The sequence below is a fragment of the Physeter macrocephalus genome, chromosome 5, assembly GCF_002837175.3.
Source record: "Physeter macrocephalus isolate SW-GA chromosome 5, ASM283717v5, whole genome shotgun sequence".
Classification (NCBI taxonomy): Eukaryota; Metazoa; Chordata; class Mammalia; order Artiodactyla; family Physeteridae; genus Physeter; species Physeter macrocephalus.
The window spans coordinates 3082554-3093966 of NC_041218.1; the positions used below are offsets into that span (position 1 = coordinate 3082554).

The 11413-nt window shown below is 46.0% G+C and overlaps 1 protein-coding gene across 1 annotated transcript; it reads right to left on the reverse strand.

Moving 5' to 3' along the window:
* Positions 1–363: 363 nt before the first annotated feature.
* HTR5A (5-hydroxytryptamine receptor 5A) lies at positions 364–11190 on the reverse strand. The gene is made up of 2 exons (XM_007124665.1): positions 10450–11190; positions 364–696 (listed from the first exon to the last, which is right to left on the reverse strand). The coding sequence occupies exons 1-2, from the start codon at positions 11188–11190 to the stop codon at positions 364–366; spliced, it is 1074 nt and encodes a 357-aa protein (XP_007124727.1).
* Positions 11191–11413: the final 223 nt, after the last annotated feature.

An 11413-nucleotide genomic window follows, 5' to 3' on the forward strand; every position in this document is an offset into this window, starting at 1 on the left:
GTTTCCTGTCTGTTCTCAACCTGCCTATGTTGATTTATCTCCTCCCTCTCATCTGCCTGGTTTGACTTCCCTGGGACGAGGACAATAACCATGCTGGAGTGGATTTTGTAAAGAAAGGGCACTTTGTGGGCCAAGTCCGTGGCTGTTCGGTGCAGGGTGAGGAGTCGCAGATACATTGGAGAAACGGGGTCCCCAGTACTGCCTGGGGAGACTCGCGTTGCCGCCCGGAGTGCAGAAGTGAGGTGCTCAGCTCCGAGGGTCACCCTGGGGAACCTGGAGGCTTGTCTCTTCCAGGTGGTGCCGGGTGAGGGTGGGGAAATAGATGGCGCTCGGGCAGACTTCCTGCCTGTGCCGGCCTCACAGTCACTGGTGCCTGGAGAAGAAGTTCTTGAAGGCGCTGTTGTAGTTCTTGTTGAAGGCCGTGTAGATCAGGGGGTTGAAGAAAGAGTTGGAGTAGCCGAGCCACAGGAAGACGCTCTTGCAGGTGGCGGGGATGTCACAGGAGCACAGGGGGCTGACGAGCTCCGTGGTGAAGAAGGGGGTCCAGCAGAGCACGAACACCCCGATGAGGACGCCCAGCGTTAGGGCGGCTCTCTTCTCCTTCTGTTCTCTCCACGTGTCCCCTTCTGTCTGGAAGGTGACAGTGGCGTGGCGGACGGCGAACACCATCTCAGGCCGCCGGGCGGAGGCCTTCACCTGGAAGAGGTAAGCAGAGGCTTCAGGAAGAGCCACCTCTTCACGCCTGCTGCGTCTGGGTGGGCTGAACCTAGACACGGGTGGGCGTGAGGCCCGCACATCCACTTCAAGAGCAAGTCCTCAATTGTCCGGTGCAGGGACCGGGCAGCATGTGGGGACCACCCTCGGCTATGGAAACGTGCTGACGGAGCTGGGTGTTTGCTTACATCTTAGAAATGGAGGGAAAGTAGGAACGTCTGCAATAATGCAACGACGACGGAGTCCCTGTTGCCGTCTGTTCAACAGGGAACAACAGAAATAAGCAGGTCATGCAGTCTATACAATTTATGACCATGGAACACGAGTAATCAAAAGCCCGCTAAATCCTTATCAAACCCTGGACGCGAAGGACGCAGTATTCCAAAATCTATAACTTTCTGGGTTTCTGTGAATCCCCTCTAAAAAGTTAGAATTTTCTAGAACTTTTCTTCTGGTATAAGGTTCCTACTTCTGTGCTTCCAGAACATATTCTGCTGTTTGGGACAGTTCACTCACCAGGATGTTTATCTCCCTGTTTATTCTGTGTTCCGCCCCCTGCCCCGAATTTTATGGAAAACAGAGGCTCTAAACTCAGAGCCCCTCCGCGTAGGTTCTCTCAAGTCCTCTGGAGGGCAGGTTCCCACTGAACTACGATCTCCAGCTTCACACCCCTTCTCTAAGGGGGCGGAATTCCTGGGAAAGGAAGCTCTGTCCTCCATTCCGGCCCTATTGTTTAGATCTTTGGGGAACTGGAATAAGGGGTGTCTGATGATGAGGCCCCCTAAATAGAAGGAAATTGCAGTGGGCTGATTTGCTAAGTGAGCAAATCAGTTGCTCCAGTCACAGTGTGGGACAGTTTCTGGGTCGATCGGTCATTCACTAGTGGTGAGACTACCCTGGCATTAAATCCTCTTCCCAACTCCAGCCTTCTGTGACCCCCGTATGCTTGAAAAGGAGAACTACCCAGCTCGCGCCCCAGCAGCACACAACCTTTTAGGCAACGGACTAGGTCAGAAGATCTGTCTCTTTCATCTAACCCATGTAACCAGTTCATGGCTACAGCTATAAATTGGAGTCAGGAGGAACTAACTTCCCTATCGTATAGAATAACTGAGCTGAAAATAGGAACACTATAGTTAAAGGAATGTTAGCTCCTGTATGAATTATTAAATTTATGTGATAGCCTTCCTGTCATCTGTTTGAAAAACAGTGAAACCCCAAGCATTATACAATTAAACAGAAGATCGTGAATATTGAAACAAATAGTTCCTTTTTCTGCAACCCTTAAAAGCACATATAAAATAAGAAGTGAAAATTTCTCTCTCCCAGTCTCACCCCTGGATGGAACCATAGTTACCTTTCTTATTTATTAGTGTATATCTGGGAATGCATTTCAGGGAGTTAATTTATAGAATGCAAACACAGTTTTAGTTTCATTTTTCAGCATAAAGAAAATAGGGAAAACTACCAGTTCCCTTAATAAAACTCAATCCCAAAATGGCATCAAGGCAGCCATTTCCCAAAGATGGCAATGGAAGAATAATTCTGGTCCGGACTCTTAAATCCCTAAGAAATTCTCCTTCCTTTCAGACCTTTTCGCTGGTGAGCCTGGCCACTCGGGGTTGTGACGCCATTGTGACCACCCATTAATTCTCTATAGCACACCTGGTGTAAAAGCGGAACATTTAAACCAGACTCAAAGGCCCTGGGGTAACAGTAGAAATAAATACAGCAACACATAACTAGATATTCTGGCTTTTGAGCTATGACACACTCTAGGGAATCTCTCCACCCGTCCCGTCCTCGCTCCCTGTCTGCCTTCCCTGTGGTCAGTGCCTTTTCAGGTTGACTCCAGAAGCCCATGCTTAGTCCTTTAGATACTCAATTTCCAGTTGCAAGACACAATGAGCCCCACGATTGGACTACCAGTGTAAGACCAGTCTTCTATGAAGGGTGAGATACACTGCCAGTGCTACATGTTCTATTTGTAGGAGTTTGCTATTGCATAATGGAAAAAGTTGCAAGGTTTCCATTCTGAGGAGCCGTCTTCTCTCCTAATGATTGACACTGAGAATGTCTGCCTCTTTTGAGACTCTGCTGGTATATTCAGACACAGTCCTGACCTGTATCCAAAGGGGCTGCCTTATCAGAATGTAGCACAGTACCTCATCATTCGTCTGAGAGACACAGGATCACAGGGTTGTTTGTTTTCCAGGTGTAGTGTAGGATACGAATATTTCTATAGCCCAAGTATTATAAGACGGTTTTATGGAAACCCATAACTTCACATCATGGTCCTCGTAAGGGAATGTTAAGTGCTGTTAAGTGTGGGCCTGCTTGTGCGGGTATTTGGCAGTTGTTCTATGAAATCCTGGATTCTTCCAGTATAATGTACCCAGGTTCTTATGAGCTGTTCCCAAACATAGCATGCGTTCATTGTATCTACAAGAATTTTCCATCCTAAGCTTGTCTTCAGGATGATTTCTCTCTGTCAGTAGGACCCACAGGCATTCTATCCACGGTCCTTTTCACTGAGTTCTTAGCACAGCAGTTTGGGAGCACATTCGCGGGGCCCCTTTCCAGCAAAGAATCTAAATTCATTTTTAACAGTTCTTTTAATGTTCCATGGGATCTTCTACCACTTCTTAGAATTCTATTTTGAATTCAAGTTAAACTTTTTTTCCTAAATACATTGTTTTTATGGTTTGCTTTGAATAAGGAATTTTCATAGGTTAGAGAACTCCGTGTTTCTCAGAAAAGCACACTCTCTGTGACCTTGATGAGAAATGTTGAGCATTTTATGGGTCCCTCTCTTGGGTGGCATTCAGTACCAACTCACTTGGAGAGAGTGTCATTGGTCTGGAGTGGCTCTTCTGGGGCAGCAGAGGCTCAGCTGGGAGGAGGGGCTTTGCTGTTGGGGCGTTTCAGCTCCGGATGTTGGTAGGTGGTTGATTTGGCTGCTCACCCTATGGCTTTCTGACTTACAGACTCCTTAGCTCTTTGCTCACCGGCGAATGCAATAAAGCACTTGATCAGCTCTGGAGAGTAGACTCTATTCATTACTCTGTCAATTACTCATCATGGTCATTAGTAGGTTCACAGAAAGAGAGGTAATGGGGCAAAAAAAGGTGAACGTTCAAGCCACATTGCACCTTTCCCATTTATCTTTGAAGTGCTGTATCACTTAAAGCACAAACCTCACAATTTAAGATTCACATGAAAAAATTTTCTAAGTGAACAATTAGCCTCACATCTCCAAATAAGTGAATTGGGGGGGGACATGTACCTATGAGTTAGACTTCTCATTCTTCCAAAATGGTTATGTGTTAAATAACTATTTACTGGTTAATCATAAATCTAGCATGTTCTTTTGTTTCCTCAAACTCTTCTGCTTCACCTCCCTATTAATATCGCAGATAATCAATAGATTATCATCAGTAGTGGGTATCGAAATTAAGGGGTGAAGACTCTTACCTTGGAAGTGTGGCTTCAGGTGATTTGCAGGTGAGACCAGGTCATTGTCACAATGTAAGATGTACTGATGAGTCAGGATGTTCATGCTAGAAATGATCTTACCCATTTAAGGAGGGCTCCGCGAGGGGCAGAATAAGAACATTCCCACAAACTTAGCAAAAGACCAACTGTACTGTAGCTGTGGTAACAAAGAGCCTTGCTACTTGTTTAAACCCCTTCAGTGGATCAAGGACAATGCAGCTCTGTGAATATACACCTGCAAACCAACCAGTCGGTGTCAGCCCTCACTTCTGAAAGTCAGCCGGTTAGGGCAGGACTCACCCCAATAAGAGCATCTCTGAGCTGCAGTCAACCGACAGCAGTCTCACATGGTAACCCACTCTGGGGATGTCAGCTCACTGCTCCCCTGAATGTCCTCCAGTCCCTGAACTCAGCGCTGTCCCCAGTCCCCATAGATGATGGGCATTCTGCTCTGGCAGACGGTGCCTGACGTGTAGCTGTCTCTTACTATAGGAAGGAGTCTTTTTATTTCAGATACTATGTGGTGGTTGTATCATCCTTGGACATTCTAGAGAGTCCCCTGAGATCATTTTGTGGATCCTCCACAGGATTCTTGGACTGCAGGTGCACTCACTGTGCCCCAGACTCCAGCTGCCTTTAGATCTGCAGATGCGTATCAGTCTCAGTGAGCTGAGTTCCAGCCAGCTCCACTGGGCTCTTCTCACTCTGTGTAATTTGTTATCCAAGGATTTGTAACCACGTGTGTCTTTGAATAAGATCATTCAGCTTAGGTCTTTGTATCAAGTAACTAGACCTTTGTTTGAGAGGTGCACCATTTGGTAATTGACTTACATTTTTGTGTAAGGCTATTAGATCTCTTGTCTTGGAGGTATACCATTTAGTGAAAATTTTTATGCCATAACCTACTTACTATATTGTTGTTTTCTTTGTTTTCACTGTTGTGTGTCTAAATATGCAATGCCTTGTTCTCATAGGTTTGTTTGTTTGTTTTTTGTGCTGGAATACCTTTTTTTTCCTGTTGGATATAAAAAGGATTGTTCTGTAAGGCATTGGCTTGATAAGCTCTAATCCATTCCAAGGCAGATCTGAAGGCTAATGATTTGGGGACTGTTAGACTTATGACCAATTTGTGAAAAAGCAACTGATCAAACTTTGCTTTGGGTTCTTCACAAAACTTAAGTGAGGGCACTCGCTATCTTGTCAGTTTATGAAAAAAATGTCACCTTGTCTAGTTGGTATTCCAGCTCATTGGATTGGTGGTCATATGGCCCCTTCTTGGCCTCTGGTCAAGGATCTGAGACACCATTCACAAGCACAAACTGTTGGCCAACTGGAGTGGCCTTTTTCTTGGTTTGTCTAAGTCAAAGTCGCAACCTTCTCCTTTGTGAACTTCTATTTCCTATTTTAAATTGCACTATAATGCTAATAACTCTTGCCCTTCTCTTGATAAATGTGAAAGAAAATTTTTTTAATTAATGAGGAATTTCTGAAAGTCAAAATCAATAAATTAACGTATTTAAGATCAACTCTAGAAAAATTAGAAGACAAACACTAAACAGTTGAGAGTCAGCTTCTTTAGTTGTTCTGCTAAGACCTTAAAACAAAATTCTAACTCTAAGTTAGTCTCAAAGATTTTGTAACTTTCCAAAACCTCCCCACCCTGCACATCTACATCTCCCATATTTCTACTCAGCTTTACCTGACCTCCTAAATGAACTATCCTTTCTTCAGGGATTTTCTCAGGAAAAACAAAATCACATTGTAAAATTGCCAGACAAGATGTCAAATCTATAGAATTTCAATTAAAACCTTGGTCTAGAGCTAAGATACAGGCTATAATTAAGAATTTTTCTAAACTTCAGGGAGAAGGGCAAAAAATTGCTGTAGAATTTAGACTTTTTTAAGAGTACTGAACAAAATTCTTATTGTCCTGGACTACAGATCAGCAGCAACTAGTTAATTAAAATCCCCCTCAGATGAGGAAAAATATTTAAAACTAGAAGGATAGAAAAGAGAAGAGCTATATAACCCAGCTGTGGAAATTTACAATATAAAAATATAAAATACATAAAGCAATTTCAGAAGGCTTTCTTTTAAGAGAAGATTAAATAAGGATTCAAAATTATAAACTAAGTATAGAAAATAGACTTCAGAAAACTTTCAAGCAGTATTCTGATGTAAACCCAACAGCTGAAGTATAATCTTATCCTGTCTTTCTATAAATGGGCTCAAACCTGAATTAGGGAATTTAATAAGAAAAAATAAATTTAAATGTAAAATTGCCAATTTAGAAAATATCCAATATGGGGCTAGACATTTCCAGATATCCTTAGAAAGTAAATAACACAAGAGATGGCTCTCTAGATAAAACATTCAAAAGCACCTCTGTTTTCAAAGATTTGGGAGCCTAGACAAGAACACCTGTAAATATTGTCAGCAGAAGAATCCTTGAAAGAATCAATGTCCCCTATTGGCTAAAAATCAAAATGACAACTATCTAAAATCTGTCCAGTGAAGTCACTCCAAGGGAGATATTATCACCCAGCAACTTCCTGTCCTTCTAAACTTCTAAGGGGAATTGCCTATAATTACAGATGTACAACAGTACACCTTTCTTGTTTATATGGGTGTCACCATAACTGCCATTATCCCCACAATTATAAAACAATAGATCCTTCAGCCTAAAACTTTAAAGTCATCTGAAAAGGAAACATGCAAATCAACTTGTAATAAGTTTTAAAAAATTGAAAACAGAGAAAAAAATTCTTTAAAAAAATGATTGGTTGTACAGATGCTGAAATAAGATCATGAGAGACAAATTTTATGGTGTGGCTATTTAAAGGGCTTAAGGGAAAGAAAGTAAACCTTAGTTAATTCAAAAATTCAAGCAATGAAAATCTTTAACAATCCTGTGTGCCAACTTGTTACTGATATTTCAGGATCATTATCAGAATACTTTAGTTTCTGTAACACAACTGCAAATTTAATAAGTAGAACCCACATCCAGATAAACTGTACTGCTGTCCTTACACATTATCAGATTATAGCTGGTCTGTACATGAAAATGTGTACACTGTATATAATTCAAGACATTACTGAAGAAATAGCAATGATCCTGGAGTCCTTATGGACAAAAGACACCACAGACAGAGAGATTAATTAGACTCTCAGAATGCATGAGAGTCCAGATTGATTCGTCCTAGGTTATCATGAACGTGCCTTTTTGTACCAATGTGAAAATGCTGGGCCATACTCCAAGTAGATTAATTCAACCACATGACACCTATCTAAGAACTTCAATTGCCTATTGAAGCCCACCCCTTAATTCAGTAATCAAGGCTTTGCCTCCTTGCCTCAGAGAAATTACAGGCATCCATTAAACTAGTGTCAGCACATCTTCAGAACTTATGTTAAGCCTTCGAATCTTATGTTACCATATGTAGTAAACCCCCATTGCTAACTGAAACCAGCCAACATTTTTCTGCCGATTGGTTAACCGTGATTCAGTATCTGCCGTCCAGAGCTTTAAATGCTTCTGCACAGCGCTGTTCTGACAGACAGGTATGTTGATTGACGTGCACTGCAGTCTGAACGTCAGATCTCCACAGATGAAACTTCGTCTCCAAGGAGAACCAGCAACAGTGGTGAAGATCTGGACAGTCCCTGATGGTCTCTCTTGAAGCTTTGGCTGAACGAGGACCAAGATCAGGGGGATGAGAACTAAACTTAGGGCGAGTCTGAGTGTTCTGCAGCCTGGATCCAGTCTTGAACGGACTGTGTCTGTCAAGGGCAGTTCCTCTCAGGGGACTTGTTCCTGCAAGCCGTGCCAGTCCCTCACTCCTGAAAGTCAGGTGTCCAGGGACGGACTCACTCCAGTAAACTCCCACTGGAGTAACGCCCAACAAACAAAGCTGCTCAGACAGATGATGTCAACCCACTCAGACCTCGAAAGTCCCCCAGTTCCTTACACTAGCAAGGCATAAATCCAGCTCTGTCTTCATGTCAGCTCTTTAGTAGTGGTTTCATCAGACTCTGTCAAGGGTGCAAGGGCCTGCCTCTCTTGTGTTTCCCGTCTTCATCTTGGTATCTGACAAGGGTTAGGCTTTCGGTATGTATTTGAATAAAACTCTGAAGATACAGAACAGGGAAGACGCAGTTGTGTTTCCCTAGGTAACAAAGCTAGTTGGTGGTAAAACTGTATTTAGAAACATCGGCAGTTGCTCCCACCGAGAAATCAGGAAGCCTGGTTTTTAATTAACCCTTCACAGTAACATGAGGACAGAGGCGGCGCGACATTTTATGCAGAGCCCTGGATCACTTAGAGGCTTTGCAAAGCCAAGGGACCCATTTTTGAAAGTTATCTGGCAGAGAAAGAACGTGAAACAATGCTTTGCCTCTGCTCTCTCCAAAGCTGAGCAGCGAAGACCCCTCTTCCTTCCACACTAAGCCCTCTGAGACAGAAGCATAATTGCTTTTCCCTTTTAAAGCTGTTTGGTATTAATTATAAATTGTGTTTACCTGGATAAGCACCCTGGCAGAAGAGGATCTGTTAAGGAGGGCCTTGGTGGGCAGCCAGCCTCCTTATTCCTGACCTGGAACTGGGGTGGATGCACACACGTGGACACTGCAGGCAGTCTGCTGGCACTCTTACCCATCAGCGCTCTTGGTCCAGTTTGGAAATCTAATAGGGCAGGGTTTCCCAAGTTTGGCGCTACTGACATTTGGTCTGAATGGTTCTTTGTTGTTCAGGCTGCCCCGGGTGTTGTACCACGTTTGGCAGCACCCCTGCTCTCTACACGCTAGATGCCACTGGACCCTGTCCCCAAGTCTTGGTAATCAGAAACACCTCCAGACATTCCAGGTGTCCCCTGGGGTAGGGGAGGGTAATCTGGGTGAGACTTTTGTTCTAGATAAAAGGACAGGTGCCCTCTGACCCCCTTTTCCTTCTTGTGTCTAGAATGATGCCCTCCCCTTTCTCCCCTACCTACACCTCTTGTTCCTCTAAGCTTGACTGACTGGTTATACTTGGAATTAGCTACCGACTCTCGAAAAATACAATCATATTGCAGTGTTCACAATGCATGTCTCTCTCACTAGACCAGACTCTTCATAGGCAAAGATGATGTCTTTATCGTTCCTTGACCCCTTGCAGCAAGCCTGTAGTATGTGCTCAGTGTGCTTAATTGAATTTCCTTTGTTGTCCCAGAGCCGGTAACAGAAATGGGTGCTGGGTAGTATTCTGATCTAACTTAAAATGTGTGAATCAGGCTCAAGGGATCACCCTTGGCAATGAGTGCGGTAGGGGGTGGGCAGCCTGCACAGCCGGTGGATTCATGTGAACTCTGATGGTCCCTGAGTCTTGAATCATAGGGTCAGATTACCAAGAGTGAACAAAAAGCAGGAAAGCGTGGATGGAGAGAAGATGAGAAAAGAGCCCTCACGGGTGCTGTAGCAGTTGCCGTACCTTAAATGCCACTTGTAAAGAGCTGGGGAAGTGTCTGCCTTAGCGTTTTCATTTCCTCCTGCAGCTTTACTCATGTCCTGGGAGGCAAGCAGGTGGTCCTCAGCTGCACGGACAGTCTGATCCGGGGTGGGACGGGCCCAGAAAGTAGCACCACAGGCAGTGAGAGACATAACAAGGGCAGAGGCTCTGAGACAGGTGTAAACAGCATCTTTAATCTTGCGTGATGAGAGGAGGATGCTGGGCACGACAGTAACCCAGGAGATACCACACTTTGCAGAATTAATTGGCAAAGAAAAACAATAGACTGGGTTGAAACCCTAATCTGCTTTGCCTGATGTATGGCAGTCTTCCTGCCAAGTCAGATGACCGTCCCTCCCTTCCCACCTCCTCAAACACCCCCCACTGTAAATGCAGGAAGCTGCACTTTTCTCTAGTGCAGCCCCAGACACCAACTTCCTCAGGCGTTCTAAAGGATGTTATAGATCCATAGAATTTTCAAGCCTAGTAGGACCCTGTAGAATTATGTAGTCCAGATCCCTCGTTTTATATATAGGGAAAGAACCCACGAGAGATGACCTGCTCCGTGAGTCTGAGCAAGTCAGAGCAGAGTCTGTGATGCTTTCTTTCTCTCTCCCAGTCGACTCCTTCCCTTCCCCTCCAGCCCCCGCCAAAATACTAAGAAGTCCCACTTTCTACGGATGTGTGGGGAGATGTGCTGGGGATGAGGCCTGTGCAAATGCAAGCACAGTATTTTTAAGGATCACGTTAACACCCACCTCCACAGCTTCGGATACGGGGGAGACGCTGTTGGCCTTCCGGGGGCCCACGCGGAACTTGGCCGCCTTGTAGATCTTCCAGTACACGAAGAGCACCACGCAGAGCGGCAGGTAGAAGGCGCCCACGGTGGAGAACACGGTGTAGGAGGGCTCGCGGCTCACCTGGCACTCCTCGCTGCCCTCAGAGTAGGTCTCCCCCCAGCCGAAGAGCAGCGGGGCCAGGGAGATGACTGCGGAGAGCGCCCAGGTGAGCGTGATCATTACGTTGGAGATGCGCTTGCGGGCACGGAGCGTGTATTCCAGGTGACGGGTGATGGACCAGTAGCGGTCCAGCGCGATGGCCGTCACATTCCAGATGCTGGCCGTGCAGCAGAGCACGTCGCATGCGATCCAAAGCTGGCACAGCCGGCGGCCCAGCTGCCAGCGGCGCCCGGACAGCTCGTGCACCAGGCTCAGCGGCATGACCAGAGCAGCCACCAGCACGTCCGAGACGGCCATGGACGCCACCAGGTTGTGCGGAACACGGTGGAACGTGCGCACGCGGAGAATGGTCGCCAGCACCAGCAGGTTCCAGGCGAACGTCGCTGCCACCAGGAAGCCCAGCAAGGTGAGAACAAGCACGCCGAAGACGGAGAGGGGGCGCAGACTGGGGCGCGGGTCTTCTGCGTCGAAGCTGCGGTTGGTCTCCAGAGGGGCGGGGGTGGAGAGGATAAAGCAGGTGAGGTTCACCGGCAGATCCATGTCTGGCTCAGGAGACGGGCTCTCCGGTGTGTGGAGAAGAGGGGCGCTCAGGAGGACGTGCGGTGACCACTGTGTCGGAAGCCACTCCGGATGTTTGTCACCTCTGGCCAGTGGCAGGGTTTCTGGAGCGTGCCTGTGGAACTTGCCCCGACCTCGTGCCAGTGAGCCTCCGTGGGGGACGGTGTGTCGGAGAGGAGAGGAGGGCGCCGGGCTGGCGGCAGGT

What these genes read in the sequence shown, in the direction of transcription:
- HTR5A (XM_007124665.1), bottom strand. Translation starts at nt 11,190, where the DNA reads ATGGATCTGCCGGTGAACCTCACCTGCTTTATCCTCTCCACCCCCGCC. An exon ending in CCGTATCCGAAGCTGTGGAG is followed by an intron (nt 697 to 10,449) that starts GTGGGTGTTAAC and finishes TACCTCTTCCAG; the next exon opens with GTGAAGGCCTCCGCCCGGCG.